The following is a 24,225-nucleotide window of genomic DNA, read 5'->3' as shown; positions in this document are numbered from 1 at the left end:
GAAACTTCTACCTTTCTCTTAAAGAATTTAAATGAGGGTCTTTGCCCATAATAAGAGTCATTACTAGAAATCACTTTTCATGCCCTATCGACAGGGCAGGGCAAACTCGTAATTCCTGTACACTTGCCCTTCTCGCCATCCTGCCGTGGGCGTCCTTCCCTCTGCAGCCCGAGTGGCTTTATGGCACCTTTAGCTTGGGAGGCTATATAACTCCCCATTTGACCTGTCTGCTTCTGAACCTCTCATGTGTGGGGGTTCCCTTATGTACGTATTTAATTAAACTTGGTTATTTTGTTAGTCTGTCTCACGTATATTTAATTACCAGAATTAAAGAAGAATGAACCAACCTCAATGGGTAGAGGAGAGTGTCTCACACCAGCAGTCCCTCTCGTAGTATACATCCCAGAGAACCGAGAGCAGGGCTTGTGTCCATAGCAACACTATTCCCAACAGCCGAAAGGTGGAAACAACCAAGTGTCCACCAGCGGATGAATGGGTAAACAGAACGTGGTCTCTACGTACAGCTGAATATTATTCAGCTTTAAAAACGGAATGAAATCTGACACATGCTTACAACAGAGACGAATCTGGAGGACTTGATGCAGTAACAGGAGGACACACATTGTAGGATTTCACTTACATGTGGCGCTGAGAGAGTACTCAAGTTCATAGAAGCAAGAAGTAGAAGGGTGGTCGCCAGGGGCTGGGGCGGAAGGAATGCGGAGTTGCTTGATGGGTACAGGGTTCAGTTTACCTAAGAATGGTTAAGGGTCAGTTTTATGTTGTGTGCATTTTACCACACACACAAAAGGTGCTTCATCCCAGCCAGGTCTGGGAGCGACGAGTGTGGGATTGGGGGAGTGGAAGGGGACACAGACTAGATGATTCTAGTGGCCCTTTGAGGCCCCGCAGCTGGGAGTGGCTGAGATGGCAGCACTGGCTTTGCGGCCTTCTGTGGGGGCAGACACAACTTGGCCTCTGCTCCTCAGGAGCCCCGTAGGCTCCTGCACGGGGGCCATGTGGCCTGTCCTCAGGGGGGCCGCAGCCTGCCTCCAGCCAAATCTTGCCATGTGGGATGCTTGGGTACGGGAATGAGGTCAGAAATGGATTTTGTGCGAAATCTCCTGATGTTCTGATCTTACTGTTGGTTCAGTGAACAGGCAGACGAACAACGTACCTGTGAGTCAGAACGAGCCTACAGCCTCCGGTCTGGGTGTGTCTTTTCTCGGAGTTCGCAGGCTCAGGCCCCGGCCCCAGTTCAAGAGATCCCGTTGCAGGTCCTCTTTCTCTAATGTCCCTGAGAATTCCCCTTGCTTTCAGTGCACCCGGAAGGGGGGTCTGTATTCCACTCAGGATGGGGTCTTCGCTCTGCCTATGTTGAGTTGTGTGGCTTAGGCCGCTTGCTTCTTCCTCCCCCCATGCCTGTTTCCTTATCTGTCACATGGCAGTAGTAACAGTTTTGCTTCACAGAGTTCGAATGAGGACTCCAGGGGGAGCCAGTGAGGGGCGTGGCCCAGGGCAGGGCCCAGGGAGGGCTCTGCGGTGTGTGCGTGTGTGCATGTGTGCCCCGGCTGAGCAAAGAGCGGGGATGGCATCAGACAGGCCATCAGCTGCTGAGTTAGGCAACCTCAGACATCTGTTTCTTCATCTGTGATATTGGCCCAGGAGTTCATCCCAAAGCGTCATTCTAGTGAAGCTTAAACAAGAGAATGTTTAAGGTGCCTGGCCACAGCACATGCCCAGTACACCTTCCTTCTGCCTTTTGGAGTCTGAGGCCTTTGCCCTCTACAGAGACTTGGGACCAGGGAGCTGGGGCTGGTTGTCCACATTGAATACCGGAAGAGCAGATTGCAGAGAAACGGAGCAGTGTCCTGTCCTCCCCCCGTTAGCCCCCTCTCCTACTCCCTGGCTCCCAGGATGAAGGTCCTGCTCCCATCTCCAGAAGCTGACCCACTTGCTGATTGGAGACATGGCCTCCGCTTTCCAGGGCAGCTTGGATGAGTGAGGCATCCCTGGTCACTGAGAGCGGCTCTGTGCCAGCCTGGGAATGCACGCTGGGATCCGCTGGGGTTCCTGGGTGTACTGGCTGGAGAGAGGGGTCCTTGCCCTGCACAGATCCACTCTGGGAGGGTTAGAGACTATACACCCACCCAGAGCAGGGAGTGAGCCCAGGGTGCTAAGGTCCTACCCTAGGATCTTACATCTCTTGAACCGGGCCCCAAACTCCATTGGTTCTTGGGGTGCTGATCACATGAAGGACCACATGAAGGAGGGTAATACTCTGAGACTCTGAAGGGCCTAAAGGGCTATTTAACGTTTGGTGAGTCACTGACAGATGATAGCTAAGGGCCACTCGGAGGGTGGGAGCAGGTGATAGCATCTCAGTCCTTGAAGGGCTGGCTCCAGGGCGCAGAGGTGCCTCCAGGGCCAGGGCCCAAGTGCTGCTGGACTCAGGGACACGTAGCCGGAGTCAGCGCCCCCTCACTGCTTGCACACCTGAGTGCTCCGACGTCTGCCCACCGTCGCCTGCATTCGGAGTGGTGGGGATGACGGGACACCCTGTGTGTGTGCGGCTTACTCAGTCCCACGTGTTCAGTGCTTGTTCGCATTACGTGCGCCTATTTGTTGTGTTTTCACCACACACACATTCTTCACACGTGCATCTTTATTAAGTGGGTTCATCGCATGTCCATCACATGTGCCTAGCCATTGTGCACGTGTTCGTATCACATGCATTCATTACGTGTGCATCTTCACTGTGTGTTCCTTACATGCCTGTTCGCTGAGTGTGTGCTCTTTGTGTGCATGCCCATTGTGTACCAGTCCCTGATGTGTGCGCGTTCATCACGTGTGCACACTGCAGAGGACATGAGGTGTGATAGGGCCCTTCAGGAGTCCTGCCAGCCTTGAGAAGTGTGTCCTCTGAGACCCTGGGGTTTGTGAGGATGAAGAGGAAGGGGATACCTAAGACAAGTGGAAGTTGAAGTTCTTGTCCCCAACATCTGGCCTCCAGTTGGGGAAGGTGACTCTCCATGAGAAACAAGAGGACAAGATGAGGCAGTGAGGGGACTGCAGTCTATTTGCCATGGGTCTATTCTACAAAGATTTCCTGAGCCTAAAGGGAAGGTTATGGTCTAGTCTGGGGCCAGATACCGCACACCCAGCAGGGCGGACAGCAGTGGGAGATGCTGAGGAAGAACAGGGCGCCTGGTGGGGGCGCCTGCAGGGGTGGCTGGAGGGGCCTCCCCACTGCTGCTGTTGGGCGCAGCTCAGGTCTCAGCACGCAGGGAGGTCACACGGGGTTGAGACCAGTGGGGGAGGGAGTGTGTGTGCTTGGTGCTTGGGGGGTGTCACTGACTGGACCTTGAACCCCCCCCACCCCATCCACACAGCTGTCTCCTAGTCGGGGTGCTGCGGGTAGGTCAGGCTTACTGGGACAGGACACAGGCTCTGGAGCCTTGGACAAGGCCACCGTCACCTGACATCTTCCCCCTACCATCTCTGCAGGAGGCGGAGGAAAACGCAAAGGGAAAAGCAAGAAGTGGAAGGAAATCCTGAAGTTCCCTCACATCAGCCAGTGTGAAGACCTCCGGAGGACCATAGGTGAGCATCATGCCTCGAGGGAGCTTGGGAGGGCCTAGAAGGGGAGCAAGGCACCTGTTAACCTCCGAACCGTGAGTCACATGAAAATCAATGAATGCCATGATTCCAAGTAGGGCTCCGGGCTGACATCCTTGCTGGTTGACGTAAAGGTGCAATCAACGTTTATTATTTGGTGTGTACTGGGTAGAATGATCTCTGTTACCTTTTGAGGCAGGTACTATTATTTTACTCCACCTTTCAGATGGGGAAACTGAGGTACACAGGGGTTCTGTAACTGGCCCAAAATCACACAACTTGTGGGAGGGTGGCAGAGGGGGCCAGGCCCAGCCCTGAGCCCCCACCCGTAGCTTTGCACCTTTCCTTTGGGGCCCATGGGTCCTGCCCTGGGGAAGCAGCCCAGACTTTGGGACCAAGGGCAGTGTAAGCATCTGGGCTCCCCTTTCCTCTTCCAGGGGACATCGGTGCTCACCAAGGGGCCACCCTGCTCGGTGGCACAGCCCAGTCCTCTTGATCTAGCACCCATGTGGCTAAGCACCTCCAACAGCAGAGGGGTCTTGGCTGCCACGGGGCCGGCACAGCCCAACACACCTAACGAGGCCCATCCCAGCCCCACTCGGGACACAGATGTGGTGAGGAGGCTGAGTGACTGGCGAGGGCTCCCAAGGGGTGGGTGGGACCGGGCTCCTCCATACTGGTGGGGGTGCCCTCCTCCCTTTTGTGCCTTGTGGTACCCCCCTACCCTGCTGCAGGAAGGCCTGTTGGCTATGGGATGGCCCTGTTACCAGAGCTCTGCAGGCCTAGCTGCTCTTGGGACTTCTGCCCAAGGCTTTGGGTGAGCTTCCCCTGACTGCCTGGGAATTCAAGGCTGCTCATGGCCAGTTAGCTGTTGTATTGATGAATGGCTTCTCCCCGTGGCCTGGCCTCCAGCAGTTTCCAGGCTGGGTGGGACCTGCCTGGCATCCCGGGCCTGCTCTGTACTGGCCCCAGCATCCAGATTCTTCAGTGGCACTGTGACAGCAGGTGACAACTCTTTCCTCTGTGCGTCCCACATGCCAGAGACGCACATGGAGGAGGAGCTCACTTAATTGGTGTTTATGGAGTGAAAGGCCACCCTGTTCCCCCCACAAAGGCAGATGTGAGCAGGCGACGAAGCTAGGCTGCTAAAAGTGGGGAAATGTCCTCAGGACCCCCCTTCCAGCCCTAAAAACTCAGGCCGGAATCCCTGTGGCATTCATGGGGCTTCAGGTGGGGCTGGCTAAGGGGTCAGGGTCTCTGGGTCCAGACACTTGGATTCACACTCCAGCCTTTTTGCGAGTCACCTGACAAACAACAGTCTCGCTGAGACTCAGTTTCCTCAGCCGCATGCAGCGATCCCAGGCGCAGTCAGACAAGTCCACGTGTGAAAAGGGCCCAGTCCCCTCAGCACCCCACTCCTCCTGGAACACGTGGCAGCCCCCCACTGCACTCCTCCGTGGGGGCTTGGGTGCCCTTGTTTGCTCTGATGCTGGAGGCACATGGACAGGTGGGAGAGAAGGTGGGCCCTTGTCCTGGGGCTGGGAGAGGAAGGGAGGGTCTTGCTACTGATGACTGTGAGTGGCAGTCAGAGAGAGGAGCGAGGGGAGGGCCCCCTGGAGTCTGGCCATTACCTCCCAGGGGCATTTTGTCCTTTATGCTAATTTAGGCTTAAGAGAGCATAGGGGTGGGGGGACGGACCTCAGTTGCCATGGTCACTGCACACTCCTGGGGCACCAAGCTCTCTTTTCACCCTCTTGGTTCAGGACCACAAGTTCACTGGCTGTCAGAATGCCTTTCCTGGATGCTGCGCCCAGCCTTTCCTCCACGGGCCCCAGGGAATGGCTCCCGCTCACCCACAGAGCCAGAGGCCTGGTACGAGGTAGTCATTTGGAGGAGAGAGGTTGAAATAGGAGGAGAGGGCCCTCCAAAATGGGGAGCTGCACTGAGAGGCACAGCTGGCCACCCCAGAGCCTCCCACTTCCCTTACAACGTGGAGGCCTCCCGTTCTGCTCTTCCAGATTCAAAGGCCCCACTTCCTTTCACCTCTTTCCACTCTGACATATAGATTCTGGTACCTGCAGGTTCCTGAGCCCTGTTGAGGCTCGGGGTCCCCGCCCCCGAGTGCCAGCACCCTTTCCTCTAGTTCTGCTCCCCACAGGGCTTCTGGACATTGCCTCAGAAGCACCACAAATGTCCCTCAAAAGTCGGCCTGGCCCTGCCTTCATCACTTCCAGTTTGGGGGACCCAGGAGCATAGGATTCACCTCAGCTTTTCTCTGTCCGTGGACACCCCCCCCACAGGCCCCAGCCCGTGGGTCCTTCTAGGTCCATGAATGGGCCTCTTGGCAGGGCCCACTCCCCTGGCAGGGTGCGAGGCACGTGCATGCTAGCGTGGGACCGTGAATTCTTCTGTTCTGGAGGGCACTGAAGAGGCTGTGTGTGAGTGCAGTGTGGGGAGAGGCCGGGAGACACAGGAAGGCCTCCATAAACCCGGGGCTGAGCCATGGCCGCCGGCCCCAGCGCTCGGGCCTTCCCGCCTGTTTACAGTCCGTCGCCCCGGTGTTTGTCCAGCCTCTGCTGGGGTCCTGCTGGAAGGCTTTCTTACATAAAAATCTCGCTGCTTCTCTAGACCAAAACACAAACCAAACAGTGGCAGATGCCACAGTTATTTTTCCTGTGGACTCATGAGCTCACTTTCTGAAGCTCTTTGGGACGATGCCCTGGGACAGGCCGCCGGCCAGGGTGACGTGGCCCCTTGGGCCCAGACAACAGCGTGGGGTGATGTGGTGTGAAGGCTCTTGATCCGAGGGAAGGGCAGAGCCCACTGGGGCCCAGGGACGCTGCTCCCCTGCATTGCCCAGAACTGGGGTCTATTAAAGCCTCGCCCTCTCAGTACGGACCTGAGCAGCCACAGGACAGCCCCTCCCCGCAGCCGGGGTGACTCTGAGAAATGACAGCCGAATCTCCTGCTGCAGCCGCTACACCAGTTCTCCCACCCGGGATAGAGCCCAAAGCCCTTTCTGTGGCTTCCAGGCACCTTGGCCATTGGGTGAAGCCTAGAGATCCCTTCTCAGAAGAATGCTTCTATGTGTATAAAATAAAATAGACGGGGTTACTAGATACCGTTATTAGATACTTTTTAAATGTATGACATCGAAGTGTGTGTGCTTCTATGTTCATACTTTCAATGATAAGGTTGGCAGGGGGTCGAATCGCTGCTGCAATTTTGGACTTCTGGTGAGCGGGATGTTTCCAGGTGTCTGTGCCGACAGTGACGTGAGTGGGTCTGTGGTCTCTGTCGCTGGCGAGTCCCTGGCGCTGCTAACATCACCGAGGGTTGTCGGCATCAGTGACTACGGGGGGTGCTCATTCTCAAGTAGAGGTTGATGGAAAGGGAGATGACATTTTTCTCCATCCAGGTCCCGGGACCCCCTAATGCTCTTCTTCCCCTGGCTGTCACCTATGTCTTGGGTCATTCCCTCCTCCCCAGTCACTAGCTGCACTGGTTGCCTTTTTGTTCTTCGAATACCCCAAGACGGTCTGCAGCCTGGAGCCTTTGCAACTGCTGTGCCCACTGCCCAGAATGCTCTTCCCCACCAGTTCTCCAGGGGCCTTCAGGTCTCAGCTCAGGCATCAGCTCCACAGAGAGGCCTTCCCATCCAGCCTCTCGGGAGGAGCCATACTCTCCCTCTCGCTTCTGTCTCCCGCACGGTGCTGCTTATTAATATTCTCTGCCCGTAGCTCTGCCTGAAGGCATCTTTGGTATAGTGGTGGGCGTACGCATTTCCTGTCTCCCCCACTGGACTGGGTGCCCCCTGACAATAGTGACTGTGTCTTGTCTGGTTCACCACTGGACCAGTGCCTGGCATGTAAGAGGAGCTCATTATTGGGTGAATGAAGGAATGAATGAGGTGAAGTAGTGGAAATTGGGGCTCTTTAAAAAAATAATATGTGACATGTGCTTGCCATGCCCAAATTTAATCTCAGCCAGGGCTTTAAACCTAAAGTCACAAAAGTTCAGACCTAGTAGGTACCTTAGAAAGCATCCACTTGAATACCCCTCCCCCAACCCTTACTAGATAGATAAGGAGACTCGCACAATCACGAGGCTGGGGCCGCAGTCTCTCCTCCACCACTTGGGGAAGGCAGCTGCAGTTTGACTAATTCTCACAGTCATGTTGGGTTTCCACAGAGCCCTCGGCTCCAGGAACTGGGGAGCAGACCACACGAGGAGGAAGGGGTTCTCTGATGTCTGCTGGATGGAACATCAAATAAGGACATTATTAGTTAATAAGCTAATTGTTCACATAAGAAATTTAATTAGAGGGCTCAAATCAAAGGGGTTCTCAGAATGCCCAAAACTTCGAAGGCTGGAACGTCATTGTGAAGACAGATGATTGTTGAGGTCTGCAAATATTTCTCAGTGACGCAGAAAGTTCCATTGGGGAAAAGTGTGGCCTTTTTATTTATTTAGCTCAGTCTCGTTGCGTACTTTATTCTTTCATTTAAAAAAAAAAAAAGTAGGAGGGGGCTCGAGTGAAAGAGTTGATTATTCCACTGTTTGGCAATATTTCTGCAGGAACTGTCCAAAAGCTATATAATAAATCAAGGCCCCTCCCAACCCCCTGGTGGGACTGACGTTTACGAGGGGGCTGTTCACAGAAATTAGCTGCCATGGTGCCCTGTGCCCTTGCGGGCCGACAGGGACGGGGGAGACTTCTCTCGCCCGGTGGCAGAGCCTCTTGCCGAAGCCTTAACTCTTTCCAGGAGCATCAGCTCTAAGTGGTGGGGGATTCCTAGAAGAAAGCGTAGATCCTCAGCATTAAAGAAAAACACCGTAACAGTGTGAAGACTGCCTTGAGCCAGCCTAGGACCAGACCGTTCATTCACTCAGCTTTGCGAGTGTTCATTAAACAAGAAATCAGCCCACAGATGTCTGTTGAGCTCCTATTAGGTGCTAAGCATTGTTGCAGGCACAAGAGCTGTACCATTGGCCCCAGAAGCTGTGCAGTCTCGTGGAAGGACCTCAGTCATTGGCACTAAGGTCAGATGGTGGCTCTGCTGCTCCTAGGCGAGTGACATTGAGCGAGGTGTTTAATTTCTCTGGGTGGCAGTTTCTCTGTCTGTAAAATGGAGACACGAGTACCAAGCTGGCAGAGCTGTTGGGAGGGCCAGCAGAGTGCCTTACATATGCCATCTCCATTGTCGTCATTGTCATCACCATCGTTTCCATCACCATCGAGGTTCTGGTGGCTTGAGGGCAGAGGTTGAAGACCCTTTAGGGGAGATTTGGAGGGTCCCAAAGCAGCCGAATGGGCTACAAGTGATGACTGGAGTTAGTTATTTCTCTGCTGACAGTACGTGGGCCCAGCACCCCAGGGTCATTGCCTTAGGGTCACCTGGGTCCTGCCCCTTCTTCAGTCCCTGCCTCCAGCCTCCTCTTCCTGGAGGCCCACTCAGATCTGTCCCTGTAGCCCTCCTTCCACCTCCTCCCCTTCACCCCACAGCATGCCCAGGGAAGCTGATAGTGTCAGACCCCTGGCCTGGTGGGTTTCTTTGCAAGAATATGCAGTCCTTTTGGAAGGTTGCACCCAGTGTCCTAACGGGGAAAGCGTGGCGGTTTGCTTTATCTGTAAGGTGGTTTTTAAAATGGGAATGAACTTGGCATGTTCCTTGTGCAATTAAAAGTTGAATGAATAAAGACTGGATCTGCTGTCTGATTCCACAGCAGGGCAGTGGGGACAGTGACCTTATCTCCTTCTTTTCTTGTTGATGTTTGTCCCCTGATGAGTCTGTGGACTCCGAGAGGATGGTCAGAACCTCATCATCTTTGCAGCCCCCACAGGCCTATGGCTGAGGGGCCTGCTTGTTTCCTCTGGGACACTGGCTGGCAGGAACCACCTTGTAGACTCCAGCAGCTGGGATCCCAGGGCCTCTGTCCCGCGAGGGTTTGGAGGGAAGCCCAGGCCTGGATCAGCTCAGTCTGACTCTGGACCCCATCCCTGGGGTCTGCAGCTTTGGGGCTGCTCAACTCTGCTGTCTGATCAGCAGTGGCCTCTTAATTCAGTGATCTGAGCTGCCACAGCATCGGTCTTACTGAGTGGAATGGGGTGGCTTAAGTCACTCCTGGAGATGTGGCAGGGGCTAGTCTGTGCCTTAGACGCTGTCCCTTTCTGCTCACTCCTGCTCTTGGGCTACTGTGCCAGGCACACGTCAGGGGCTGGAAAGGATTCCAGGCTCCTGGGATGGGTCCTGCCCCACCCAGGGGCTGGAATGACCCTGGCATCTTCAGGTCTGCCTGCCTAGCGAGGGAGCTCTTGATTTCATTGTCAGGGAAACGTCATTCTTGTCCTTGGGGTGATAAGGGTGCGCCACGGCTGTCGTTCTGCCACTCGCCATGCCCCAATAAGGCACAGCGTCTGCTCGTCCTTGAAGGGCAAGATAAATTTAGATGTGGTGGATTTAGAACATCAGGTGACCTGTTTGTAGCTGCAGCTCTCAGGAGGGAGAGGGCAGCCTGGCTTGTCTGCCCATGGTTTCTTGGGTTAGTCTCCCTGTTCCACCAAGATCAGTAGGCACCTGGAGTCAAGGGCCCAGGGCCTCAGCGCCTGGCACGAGCTTGGGTGCCTGGGAGATGCTCAGCAATCCTAGTTAGTGGGTCCCACTTTTGAAGATGCGTAGAATGGCACACTGATGGGGATTTCACAGATGACCTGGAATTGTGATTTTCAAAGGCTGCTCTGTAGGGAGGGGGTGGGGTGTGATCCAAAGAGAGCTTCTGCCTCCTTAGGGTTGTTTTCTACCTTTTATGTTTGCACCTCTGTGTGAGATTTTACTCCAGGGTTAAAACCAAGTTTGAAACCCACTGCTCTGGGCCAGGTCTCCTGTTTTCCAGAAAAGTAAACTGAGTCCCAGAGAGACCAGTGACTCGCTAAAGTCTCCCCATGACCTGACTCCAGACAGGCTTCCCCCCACTGTCTCAGCTTGTCATAACAAAGTACCACAGTCTGGGGTCTCGAACGCCAGGAACTTATTGGCTCACATCAGGAGGCTGGAAGTCTAAGAGAAAGGTGTCAGAAGCGTAGGTTCCTTCCGAGGGCCAGGGGGAACCGTCCTCCCAGGCGTCTCTCCTAGCTTGTCCTGGCGGCCTGCTGGAATCTCGGCGTTCCCGTGCTTGTGGAAGCACCACTGAGCCTCTGCCTTTATTCTCCCGGGGCGGTCTCCCTTGTGTCTGGGCGTGTGTGTCTTTGTCCAACTTTTCCCCTTTTACAAGGACACAGCCATTTTGGGTTACAGCCCACCCTCATGACCTCATGTTAACTTGATTACCTCTGTAAAGACCCCATTTCCAAATAAGGTCACATTCTGGAGTACTAGGGTTAGGACTCCAGCATATCTTTTATGGGGGGACACAGTTCAACCCCTGCTACCCACCTTCTCCCATGGTCTGTGGGGGTCAAGTTCCAGGAGCCAGGGGATCCTGATCCCCACCAGCTCTGAGGACAGTTCCCTCCCTCCCTCCCGCCCTGGCTTGGCTGACTGCTTCCTCACAGGCCACAGGAATGGCTTCGGGAGGGTGAGGTGCTTTCCAAACCACGTGACCTGGTGCTTTTCATTCCCCCTTGTTGTCGTCGTCGTTCTTGTTCAAGTCATAGTAATTGGTAAGCTATTTTGCTAAAAACATACAGAAAATTTTAAGGAAAGGCCGCCCATAATTTTACCACTCAGCCCTAGCCACCTGTCACACCTCATTCCTTCTGGCTTTCTCCTGTGCCCATAGCTGCAGTTTTGTTTCTTTCTTTTTTTATCGATAAAATTTCAAAACCATTTTCACATGTTGTTGAAATTCTCCGTGAATGTGATTTATGGTTTTCCATTTGACACATAATTATGGAGTGTCAGGCATTGAGGCTGCTTCTGTGACTAAACACAAGATTTCTCTTCTCACGGTCTGCCGTCCTCCAGGTGAGTGTTTACACCTGTGGGCAGTGGGGAGCAGGCTCCTTGCCCTCCATCCAGCATCAGGCCAGGCCCCAACTTACTCCCATCTACGGCTTATTTATTTTCTGTGGGTGATTCTTCCTTGAAGCAATCCTGAATATAAGCCCTCGCCCAAGAGCCCAGTATAAATAAGCATGATTTTTGAAGGCTTCATATCTATCCTGTGTATATATTGTTCTAGTTGGTGTGTTCCCCCCTGGCCCAGCTTTTGTCATTACAGTTATCATTCAGATGAACATCTTTGTACTTCACTGTGACATTTCCAGGTCTGGCTCCAAGGGTAAGAAAGACCACACTGTCCTTTTGAAGGCCAGACACACTTAGCTAAACACGAGCAGTGTACGCAATGACCTCTGCCTCCTTTGCTTCCTCCGGAATGTTCCATCTCCAGCTCTACATCTGCAGACATCATTAACCTGAAATATGCTGCTGATGGACAGAACAGGCAAGTTTGGTGAGACCCTGGGCCCCAATCCATTGCAGTCGCAGGCATGAGAAGGGCTTTTCTGTCCAGTTTAAGGCCTGTCGCTGAAGAAAGAGGGAAAACAAGCTGGTTTATGCAGCAATGGGGACCTCAAACCAGCACAAGAGGCCAGCCGACCCTCAGCAGCCCGAGCATGACAGCATTCTGCCCCATAAAGAGACGCTGGGACAACACTTTTAACGGCCTCTGCCCAGACTCTATTTACGGAATTCAGTTCCCGGCCTCCGTCTGTTCAGCAACACCTTGGCGGCATCTCCCCCGGCGTCCGTCTCAGTGTGTTAAATGCTCCTTGTTCCGAGTACCCAGAGCCTGCACCCAAGACGGGGTGAGAAGGAAAAATGTGGGTGGAAGGAGATTTGGGGCCAATGTAAACTTTTCAAATTAAAAAAAAACAAAAAACCCAACCAAAGAACAACAACAAAAAATGTATCCCCTCAAGAGCTCCTGTTGCCTCCTTACCGCGGCCCTTCCCGGCCAGTGGGAGAAAGGAAAACACAAAACACGAAGAAATGCGCCCAGTGCTGCCTTTTGTTGGTCTGCTCTTCCTGCTTCATGCGTGTGCTGTCCTTGCGTCATCTTTACACGTTATTTTTCAAACGATCTTTTAACTCTTTTTCTCTTTACAAAAATAATATCCATCCACCAATGAAATTTCCAAAATATAATCTAAAAGGAGGAATTAAAAGTTGCCAATGAGATGACTGCTGTCGCGTTTTGGTTTCTAGCTCCTTCATAGTTTGTCCTGCTTACGGAGAGAGAACTGCACCCCTGTCACCTGTTTCCCTGCCTGGAAGTCAGACGCCACTTCAAGTTAAAGCACGCTGCTGTGGGGTTCCCTCTGCACCGGGAGGCGGAGGCCTGAGGAAAGTCACTCAACCTTGATTTGCTCTTCTTTAAAATGGGACCCAGTAATCCCCACCCTAGTGGGTGATCAAGCGGCCAAACGAGTTCGTGGTACGAAGTGGTTGTAATGCGCTCTGCAAATTGCTGTGCCCATTTTGATGTGGTTGTGGGACCCTCGGGTCAGACAAATGGCTGGAGTCATTTTCCTGTCTTCCTGGTGTGCTGTGACCCTTTTTTCTGAAGCTGCCCTGTGTCTGATCTTAGTGAAAATCACCACCTTCGCCCAGCGGCCCAGAGACCTGGAGCCTCCCTCCCCCTGCCCTTGCCCAGTGTGCATGGCCAGTCTCTCGCCCAGTCCAGGTAGCTCTGCCTCCAGGTATCTCTTGGGTCGACCCCTCTCTCCCCAGCCCCGCTGGTCCCCTCGTGCTGACCACCTTCCTCTCCTGCCTGCACTGTGTTGCTCCCAACTCCCTTCAGGCTCACCCCTGTCCAGTCAAGCTGGAGGTCCTCTCTTAAGTAGCCATCTGATCGTACCGCCACCTGCTTCAACAGCTTTCCGTTATGGTCAAGATGGAGCCACAGGTCTTACTAAAGCCTACGGCCCTGAGTTACCCACCCTTGCTTACTGCTCCATCTCCACCCCTCCTACCTCCCCCAGCTCAGCCTCTCCTTCACGTTCCTCCTCCGTCATCGGGCTTGGGTGTCGTTAACCCAGGAGCGCCCAGCCTCTGTGGACACCAAGCCCCTGCCTCAGGCAGGTCGGCTGGGACGAAAGGAGCGAGGGGTCAGCCCAGCTCAGTCACGTTGGGAGGGAGACAGTGAAGAGCGTGAGTTCAGGTGCCAGATGGACCTGGGTTTGAGCCGGGCTCTGTTCCTTACTGACTAGGACTCTAGACAAGCGATCTAACATCTCCAATCCTCAGTCTCCCTATCTGCAAAATGGGAATGGGAGCGTCGTGGGGAGTAAATGAAGATGTGCGTGGGGACGGCGCCCCTCAGGGCCTGGCATGCAGCGAGGCCTCACAGGCAGCAGCTGCTCCGCCTGGTCTTCCTCTGCACCGTCACTGTTACTCCTCACCATCGCTGTCGTCGGCAGTCCTGTTTAGGTCAGAGCTGTTTCCTGGTTCCCGCCCAGCGGCGGTTGCCAGGTCCTGCTGGTGCTGAGTTATCTGTTCATTCATTCATTCATTCATCTGTTAAGCCCTCACTCTGTGCCAGGAATCCGGGGAGCTGCCAGGTGGTGTGGAGCTGCTTTCACAAGTGGCTTTTGGCAGCATGGGCTAGGCCACATTTATTGCCTTTATGTAACCTGAATATAACTCTCATCCCTCATATCACTATTTACCAACTCTCAGCAGACTGTAGAGGGTCTGGATGGTCCACCCCTCCCCTTCCTCAAAGGCCGTCTCAGCCATCCATCCACTCCTCCTCCAGGAGGAGGGGCCTCTGAGACACACTGGGAGCTAGACAATCCCATCTCTGGATCCCTGTCAGCTTTCCCTCTGGGCAGGGCCTGTGGAGGGTCCCAAGGGGAGAGGTTAGGCCCACTCCATCCCTTCTGGACCTGTCCCTAGTTGGGAAGACAGGGCAGAAAGCCCACAGATGATGCTGGGAAACAGCCGTGTGAAAGTGGGCAGCTGTCGAATGTCTGTCCTCAGCACCAAGTGCCTGGAGGTTGGTGGGGACCTGGGTTTGAGCCAGGCTCTGTTCCTGACTACGACTCTGGACAAGCGATTGGACGCCTCTAATCCTCAGTCTCCCTATCTGCAAAATGGGAAGGGGAGCGTCGCAGGGAGTAAATGAAGACACGCGTGCGTGTAGGGCAGGAAGGCTCCAGTCAACTAGTGGGAGAAAGGGGAGGCTTTGGGTCAACAGGTCCCACATCATCCGCATCATACGCCCAGCAAGCATCTCCTGGGTACTTAGTGTGGCCTGGCATCAGGCTACTTGCTTTATAGACGAGCTCAGTGAATCATTACGGAACCCTATGGGCCAGTGCATTTTCCTCACCTGTATTTTATGGGTGAAGATGCAGAGATTCAGAGAGATGAGTAAACTCACTTACAAAGCTCTGGAAGAAGCAGACACCTGGGCCTGAGTCAAGGCCATGCTGGCTGTGGATTTCTACTGTGCAGGCCATGCTCTCTCCATGGAGGGGGAACAACATGAGACCCATTCGGGAGGTGAAGTGTGCACTGCTTTCGTGGGCTGGGTGAGCAGAAGTCATGAGGGAGAAGGCCCAAGAGAGGCGGGTCAGGCCAGAGACACCACCCATGCCTCCAGTTGAAAGGTTAAGTGTCTGTCCCGTAGGTAGGAGGGAGCCAGTGCATGTGCATCTCTGATTGCCCCTGCAGCCATCCTCAGGGTGAGTGCAGAGAGCAGAGGGGCTGGGGACGGAATAGGCTGGGCTTCCAGGGCAGTACGAGATTCCCTCACTGCTCCAGATATTCATTCTTTACCTATGGGGCCGGGGAGAAATGAGACCGTGTTTCTTAAGTGCCCAGCCCGGGACCTGGAACGGGCCATCAATGGTCCCCACTTCTGAACACAGCACACCTTGGCTCAAGGAGGCAGGAGCGGCTGGAGCTTCTCTCACCTACAGTGTCAGGCTGGGAACAGACTTCTCTTTGTGACGCAGGGTCATGGGGTGCCTTTCATATCACCTGTGAAGTCTTTGAGCCGGCAGCTGTTCCCGCTGCCCACCTGTCTCTCCCCTCCTTTTTTGGGGGGGGTGATTTCTCGCTCCCCTGCTGTCTGTTTTCTCTCCCTCCTCCCCCTGCAGGGCCTTTTGGAAGGTGGCAGATGGGCATGAATGTCACACTGGCTACTTCTTTGCCCGTGCTGTGCCTGGGCCCAGCAGAGAAATCATCTCGGTCACGTTCCTTGTGGGGCTTGCAGACCCAAGCTGACGGGGGGTCAGAATGTGGGTGTGGGAAGCAGAGGGGTCTCTCCACCCCTGACACTCCCCTGGCCGCCTCCTCTGGCCAGCCAGCCACGAGACTCATTCATTGCCTTGGACTTTTGCCACCCTTTGTCCCCACGTGGCTTTAATATGAAAGGAGTAGTTTTGAACTGTGCTTGCCTGATGATGCGTTGACACCTCCCTGCCCCCAGCCTGCATGCCTCCTGGATTCCTGTTCCCATCAGGGGCCTTCCCAGCCGCACCGACAGAAACCTCGGGTTCCTGTCCCATTGGCTGGATCTGCCCCTCTTCTCCACCCCATCGCCTTGTCCTCTGTCACCCCGCTGGGACTAGGGCAGTGGCCTCTTCATGGTCCTGTCTCTGGATGCTTTCTTCCTCCTTCCAGCCCACCCAGTCAGACCTCCTTGTTCACTGTTCTTAGCCTCCAGAGCTCTTTGACTTTTCTGAAGACATCCACACTGAGGCTCCTCGCAGATGTAAATGGCCTCTCCATTGCCTCTGGGACAAAGTCCAAACCACACAGCCTGAAGGCAGGTCCTCTTACCTGGCCTGTCCTCTGCCCTCCTGAACTTGGCCTCTGACTGGCTACACAAAGCCACCCAGACTGGTCCTGTCACTGTAACCCCCCATCCCTGGAAGCCTTCAGGCTTGTCACGCTCTTGGGTAACCCTCTCCCAACACGGTGGTGCACAGCATGGCCTTTCAAGTCATGGTGCCAATTCCTGCTCTCCTGTTTAGGGGCTGTGTGACTTGGAGCAGCTTGCTTGACTTCTCTGAGCTAAGGGACAGAACAAAAATGGTAGTGATCCTGGTAGATATCACTGACCAGGGTTTTACTGTGTGCCAGACACTGTGCCCAGCACTTCGCATCACCCCCCCTACGCCCACCCGATAACCCGAAGAGGGAGGCACTATCCCTAGGCTCACTGGCAAATAAGGAAATTGGGGTCTGTGGCAGTGAAGCCCCTTGCCCAAGGTCACACACCACACAGAGGCAGAGCCAGACTGGGGTCCTATCTGGGCGCTGGCCACATTCACAGACATGGGGACCACACCACGCACTTTTCAGGGCTGCTAAGGGGTGTAAGTATGGCAGTGCATTCGGAAGTCCCTGCCTGGTGCTGTGTACCCAGGGGAGCTTGGTGAAAGGTTGCTCAGGCCTTATGCTCTGTCTTTCACCCCACCCGGCCGTGTCTGTCCACCTCCAGCATCAGTAAACCCCGCCCTAAATAACCGCTGCCCCCACCTCCACCCCTGCCCCCGCCCCCAGCCCCCTGCAACAGGAACCACAACTTGGCTTCCAGTGTCTGACTTTCTCCTCCGAGGTGGGTGATGTTGCCACCACCTCTGTGTGCCAGCTCCTGCCCGGTGCCTGGGCCTCTCTAGGAGCTGATGAGGTGTCCACAAAGCCCACAGGGGAGTCCCTGAGGGGGGAGGGAGGGGTGGACGAGAGAGGGCCTGACTGGCGGGTGGCCCACTGAGGGGTTCTCTGGAGCAGCCTGTGCGGCCGGAGCAGCCCTCGCCTGGGCAGAGCCACGCCCAGCCTGGCAGCCTCCCCCACCCCCAACAGTCCCCAGGGTCTGGGCACTTATTTCAGTTATTTCCTGGCTGTGACCTCCTGGGTCAGATGTATCATTTCCTGGGCAGGAAGGAAGAAGCCCACGGGGCTGGGTGTATGGTGCGTGAACACGGCCCCGCCAGCCCCCGCTTCCTGCGTGTGCGACACTGTAGTCAACCCTTGCCATCTGTAGAGCCCGCTGGCTCCTGACAGACCCCGGGCCCCTCCGGGATATGCAGGCTGTGGCCAGGCCTCCTGCTGACCTTCTGCATGCCATGGAAGAAGGGCAGCTGGGCCCTGCAGGGAACACCTCCCGGGGTGGGGGTCCTCCCTGCTCACCTGAGCCCCAGGCCCTGGCTGAGGCGCTGGTGGAGCCAGTTCACCCCAAAGCTCGCCAGAATGAGCCCGTCTAACTTGTTGCTCTCTCCTGACAGCAGTGCACTCCGCGGGTGCAGCTGGCTGGGCCCCTCTCAGCTCATCTAGGGGCATCTGGGGATCTGTCTCCTGGGAGCGGAGGGGAGGCTGTCCTAAGGAGATCACACTGCTTTGCCATCTGTTGGGTCATCCACCCACCTCAGCAGCAGGGGGCGGTCACCATTTCTGGGCACTGGTGCATTTCAGCTGACCGCTCAGTCCCGACGGCTGAGGCATAGCTGGCACCTGGCCATCTGAGGGGAGACCAGCCTTGGCTGTCTTGTTGCCCTCCCGCTCTCCAGAACAGCCTGCAGGGATTCCCTCTGGTCCACGGGACAGACTGCCCTCCTCAGCCCGGCGCCTGGGACCCCCGCTCTGCTATGTGCACACGCATGAGCATGTGTGAGTCCATCACCCGCCTGAGTGCCCTGCAGCCCGGCTGCGGGCTCTCCTGTGTCCCACCCGCCGCCACCGAGGTCAGGGCCGGTGACTCTGACCTGGAGACAGAATCCACAGGGGAGGCGGTGGGGGGCCGTGGAGACTGTTCTTGGCCAGGGGCGTGGTGTCCCCAGTTCTGTGGGCTCCCACTTACCAGTTCTCTGCGTTGCTAAGCCATGCACTCCAGCTCTCCAAGCTGCAGTTTTTGTTCTCAGTGAACGGACTTTCTTTTTTGAGCAGTTTCAGGCTTGTGGAAGCATTGAGCAGAAGTATAGATAGTCTCACATATCCCCTCTCCAAGCCTCAGCTTTCTCCCCTCAAATGGGGACACTCACTTTCTTCTTCCTGCACTGGGGAGCTCACCCTCACCCTCACTTTATGGATGACATAGCTGAGGGACTTGCTCAAGGCCACTGGCTGGTGACTCCAAGGGTCCAAGGAGGCAGGAAGTGGGATAAGCTGCCCCTGCTTCTGCCTCCTGCTGAGAGGGACCCTCGGTTGTGAGGCCTTTTTAGGGGTGTGGAGAGTCTCCCCAGGAAAGGCACAATCTCCACCACCTTGGTTTGTAGTAGGGAGTGAGCTCAGCCCCTCTCAGTGGCCACCAAGCTCCTAGGTCTGCCCTGACAACTCCTTCATTCATTTGTGCAATGAGGCTGCGTGCTGAGCAGGGGGCCATGCCAGTGCCTGGGCTGCAGATCTAAGGTCTGGGCCAGCTTTCTGAGTGACAAGTTTAGATTCTTCCTGGTATGTCAGAGCAGGAAGGCCTCATTCTGGGAGCCCCATGCCCTCACTTTGTGGGGAGGGAAGACGAGAGGGGGACTGAGGCACCACAGAGGATGGATGAGGCAGGCCAGAGGCTGAGGATGGCAGGAGACCAGGTGGAGCCCAGGGCTTCTGGCTGAGCGGCCAGGCCCTGCGGTGCCCTCAGTGAGGAGCCTGGAAAGCCCAGCAGTGGTGTCTGGTGCCGGGGTGGGGGTGGGTAGGAGCAGCAGCTCTGGGCCTGTGCAAGAAGGGGCCCGTGCTTGGTTCTTGGCCTCCTCACACCCTGCCTGAGAGTTAAGTAATCACTTGCTCTAAGCAGCTGCTGTCAGCCTCGCTGAACTAGGGAAGGGCTTTCCCTAGCGTTCTAAACCTTCCCTAGGAGATGGGGACAGCTTGGCAAGCGGAGAGGGAGGAGGGCTGCCGCACCTGTGCCTGTGGGCATGGCCAGGCAGTGCCAGGGGAGCTTGTCCTGCTCTGTTCCAGTGTCCACCCTTCCCTGTGAAGGAGGGCAGTGTGGTGCCCATGAGTGAGCTCGTGCCCTCCAGGACGGAGGCTGTGTCTCAGTTCCCTGCGCCCCCAGCATGTGCCACTGCCCCTGCGCACAGTAGATGTGGTTGTGTGTGTGTTTACCAAGGAGTCCTGAGGCCTGGCTTTAGTTTGTGCTCTGCCAGTAACCACCCACCAACATCCCTCTCTGTTCAAACTGCTGGGAAGCCCGCGGCCAAGTTTTGTGCCAGAAGCATAGTCCAGCTCTCCTTCGTTACATGTCCCGCAGGGAGCTCATTTCATCCTCCCTCCCCCTCGGTTGCTTACTTCCTGTTCTTTGTCTTTCATTAAACAATTGAATATGTGCTTTCATTGGGAAAAGCTGTGGCTCCTTCTGGGCCTCGACCAAGCAATGTACAAATCCATACATTAGAAAGGAAAAGGAGAAAAATCTCCCTGTTCCACCTGGGAAGCAGGTGTCTCTGACCTCTGATGCCCTCCCTGGAGAGTGAGCAAATTAGCACCTGTCCTGCTGACGTCAAGGAACAGATGAGCAGAATGTATTTGACAGGCCAACATGCTGGGCACGGCCAGGCTGCGGCCTGCCCCAGGGCTCTAGAAGATGAGGTTGTCCCTGTGTGGAACCAGCTGTGGAGCAGCCAGGCTAGGGGGTGGGCAGAGCTTGCCCGGCACAGCTGGCCAGCTTCCCATTTTGGAGAAACTGTCTCAGAGCCTAGCTAGACAGGCCGTCCGGTGCCCTGCGGGGGAACGAGATATCACAAGTCACAGCACCGGCGGCAGGCCAACCACGTGTATTGTGTCACTTTGCTTCTCTGTCCCTGGTGAAAAGACACAATCACGGAGCATCCGCAGGGCACCAAGGTGGTGACGTTGTCCAGAAAAGAGGAGCGCTTGATTGAAAACAACGAATAGGCGTGCTGAGGGTGGCCAGAGGACAGCACTGCTCGCTCGCCCCTTGGCCAGATGGGGGGCTGCTTGGAGGTCCTGGCCGTCAGCAGGAGACAGATGTTTTGAGATGTTGACAAGAGATGGGAGTTGAGCAATCTCCCATCATCCTCTGCTCTCCTCCCTCCCCGCACTTTGGCCACCGTAAGAGAAACTTTGAGAGAAAGAGCCTTGGGCAGAGAGGTGAAATGTGGCCCATTGGCTGTGCTTGGAGAAGGGTCGTGGCTAGGGGCTGAGGGAGGATAGGAAGGAGGGTGTCTGGTCTATGCTGGGAGGAGGCCAGGAGGGAGCCGAGGGGGCTGAGTTAGCAATGGGCCCACCCAGCCACAGCTAATGGGAGAAGCGTGGCTTTGGATGGCAGTGTGAGGTGATGCTCCGTATGGCTGTTTCCAAAGGTTCTGGAAGGAAAGCAGTGTCTTTAAACCCAGACTGGGTTGGGTTTTTGCTATTGCGAGTTCTTGCCACATGGCCTTGGGCAAGTCTTTCACCTTCCGGAAGCAGTTCCTCACCTGTACCACGGGGTGAGCACATAATACTTCCACATTTCCCTGGATCTCCATGAGTACCAACTAAGACTCGGGTGGGCGGCCCTTGTACTCAGGTGTGGAAGTCATGTCACTGGGGCTGGAGATGGTCATCAGGACTGGGCACTGGGTCTGTCTCTCTGCAGACATGGTGACAGCCTTCCTGGGGCCATTGGCCAGCAGCCTCATTTTCCCTGGTTAGGCCTGAATGGTGAAAGCCAACTCACCCGTCCCAAACAGATTCAGCTGCCATCACCTCCTAGTTCTCTGAGTTCCTGGGATTCCTAAGATCCTAAAAACCCGCCACGGGCCTGGGGGCATTACTCCACCCCATGCCGTTGGCTGTCACTCCCAGTGGAGGCTGTGCAGCTTGCGGAGCTCTCTTCACTCTCCCAGTTCACGTAATTTCCAGACAATCCAGGGAGCAAGCGATGTTTTCATTCTCCTTTTACAGACCAGGCTCCTCGAAGTTGCCCAAGTTGCTGCTTTATAGGCAAGGCCTGGCCCACGACTGCTCACTGCCACTTCTTGGGGCTGAATCGGGTGGTGACCACCTCACAGCCTGCCTGGGGACGGGGTGAGGACACTGTGCAGATGGGCTGGTGGCAGGGCGGTAGGGGCCCGGGGAAGCTCGGGGTGAGCCCATTCCTGCTGGATGAGCTTTCTGCCTCTTTCTGGGGATCCTCCAGCTTCAGCGCCTTCTGCACAGTGCTCCCTGGCTGTCTGGTCCCAAGCAACTGGCCGCCTCCACCTGTCTCATTTTCTCAGCACACCATTGGGCCGTGGAAAGGTGAGGTGGTGGGAGAAGTGAGTTACCTTCCCGTCTGAGTTGCCAAATAAAACATTCTATACATGCCAAGAACTATTTTACTTGGTTACTTCTTCACAGGCCAAGTGCACTATTTTCCATCAAAACATTTCCATCATTCAGAAAGTGTGTCTGACACAGAAGCTGCTCCCATGGCATCCCTGTCGCAGCTCACATTTTATTTGGGATCCGGTGTTTTCAGAATGTTACCACCTCTCGCTTTGTGCAAGGACCGTGCTCCCTGGTGGAAATATTTTGCAAGAATGTTTTCAGCTGTCGTGGTGGTGCAAAACTCCTTCAGAAGGTTTTCTTTGTCCAGCTCAGTGAAGCGCCTCGTTTTTGTGAAGTCCCTGCCGAGTGTCACTGGCCGGTACGGGTCTTGCCAGGGCGCCACGAAATGGATCAAATCCATTACAGCAAGAGCCACTTAAGGTTCATGGAAATGTTTGTGGGCACAATTGAAGACTCCTCTGCTGATAGCCCCTTCTTATGTGTAGTTTTTGAAAGAACACACAGCCAACACAGAAGAAGAATTTGGACACCCCGGGCATGTGCTGGCTGTGCTCTCTGACCAGGTCTCTGATATGGCTGTGAGGGAATGTTCTGCTGCTCATCAGGCAGATGTTCAACGGTTCCTTCTAGGTCCCAGGTCTGGGCCAGTCAGAGATGGATGCACCCTGGCCCACCCTCAAGGAGACCGGCTGACGGGGAATAGAAGGTGCACGTGCAAGTCACCCCTCTGTACGTCCGAACCACATCGGGATGGGAGGCCACACAGCTCCTTGTGTGCGACGATTTTAGGTGGTACACAGACAGACTGGGGTTATGCATGTCATTAAAAAAAGCAATGACTGCAGCAATAATTTTCCAAATGATATTGCTTAGAAAGGCTAAGCTGAAAAAAGGTGGGGGAGAGAGTCGATTAAAACCCAAGTTAAAGAAGAATAGCAAGTAAACGCTGTGACTAAATGGTGGCAACTATTATAGGTGGGAGATTACGGCAAAAAAAATCATGACAGTGGCTCACAGATGGCTGATGTCTGGGGAAGTCAAGTTCAAGTGTGTTGTGTGCTGATGGGCCGTCAGGAGCTGTAGCTTTGTTGTCATGCAAGATTCAGGAAACTCTTGGAGGTGGTAGTGTTGCTGTCCCAGCTAGCCACTGTCGAAAGTGCTGCTCAAAGAGGTTAAATGATTTGCCCAAAGTCACATGACTAGTAAGTAGAAGAATTTGGATTTGAACCCTGTTCTGTCTGACTCCTGATCATGAACCACTATGCTATATGACAAAGTACTGCAGCTGGCCAAATAAAGAAGTAATGATTTTCTCCCTAGGATATAATCCAGGAAAGCTTCCTAGAGGAGGTGGCCTTGACTGAGGGGTAGGATTTAGGAAAGGGAGTTTGGGTGGTAAGGCAGAGTGTCCTGTGAATCACATACCTGTGATTTTTGGCTGGATGGTTTACACGACATTTTTTTCCTCACATAAATGAAGTAGATTGTGGATTGGCTTCTCTGTATCAGCAGGGACCCAGGGTCCTTCTATGTCTCTGCTCCGGATGTTTTATGGTCCAGGAGGGCTGATGCTGCTCCAGCCATCACATTCTTCTTCTAGGCAGTGGAACAAGGAAAAGAGGGAAAAGGGTAAATGCACGTTTCTCTCAATGAGTCAAGCACCTGTAAGGAGCTTTCTGGGAGCTGAACCTAACAGCTTATCTGCCTCTCCTTGGCCAGCCCTGGTTACACGGAGGCTGCCCACCGTGTGCCAGGCTGTTGTGAGTAAAGGACAAGGGTGCAGCAGCTGAACAGAGAGGGGAAAGCCTGCTCTGAACTGGGACTTGCTTCTGGAGTGGCCCCCCGTAAGCTCAGTCTGTTTGGGGTAGTTTGGCGCGTTGGTTTGGTGTTGAATTGGACCAGAGAGTGCAGTGGTTATGCCAGCAGTTACGCCATCCCGGGCAGCCCCAACCCGCTATCCCATCAGCCCCTCTGAAAAGACATGAGCCACTCTTCTGAGTGCAAAACAGCCCTGTCTCAATGACAGCGGGAGCCTCAGAGCCAGCTTTCCCTGCAGCTCAGCACTGAGTCCTGAGCTTGACTTTGAGCCCTGTGTGGTTCTCACTAGCCCTAAATGGGAGTCTAGGGCTCTGTGAAGCTCACGGACATGTGAGGCCTGGAAAACACATGTTGCCATCCTCCCTCCTCCCCTCCCTCTTCACCCGCTGCCTCCAGGCGCCAGGGGCCTGAGGTTGCCTTCCACTTCTCAGTTCTCGGGTTCTTGGGCATGCAAGCTGGCTGAATGCCAGCAATTGCTGATTTGGAGAGTTCTCTAAAATCAGTGATGCTCTTCTGAGTTGCCGTGCTTGTTCTGAGGATTTGTTCATGAAAGGTCAACTGTTGTTCAGGT

The 24,225-nt window shown here is 54.8% G+C and overlaps 1 protein-coding gene across 1 annotated transcript in view; it reads left to right on the top strand.

Annotated features, from left to right (window-relative positions):
* The window catches only part of GRK5 (G protein-coupled receptor kinase 5), a 187,340-nt gene that overhangs the window by 86,433 nt on the left and 76,682 nt on the right, over window positions 1-24,225 (top strand). The window contains exon 2 of the mRNA XM_024555551.3: window positions 3,508-3,603. Coding sequence (XP_024411319.2) covers window positions 3,508-3,603 — 96 coding nt within the window. The remainder of the gene's footprint in view (window positions 1-3,507; window positions 3,604-24,225) is intronic.

This window comes from Desmodus rotundus, chromosome 4, assembly GCF_022682495.2.
Source record: "Desmodus rotundus isolate HL8 chromosome 4, HLdesRot8A.1, whole genome shotgun sequence".
Classification (NCBI taxonomy): domain Eukaryota; kingdom Metazoa; phylum Chordata; class Mammalia; order Chiroptera; family Phyllostomidae; genus Desmodus; species Desmodus rotundus.
The sequence above is the reverse complement of the archived record's forward strand: the minus strand, read 5'-3'. Positions and strand labels throughout refer to the sequence as shown.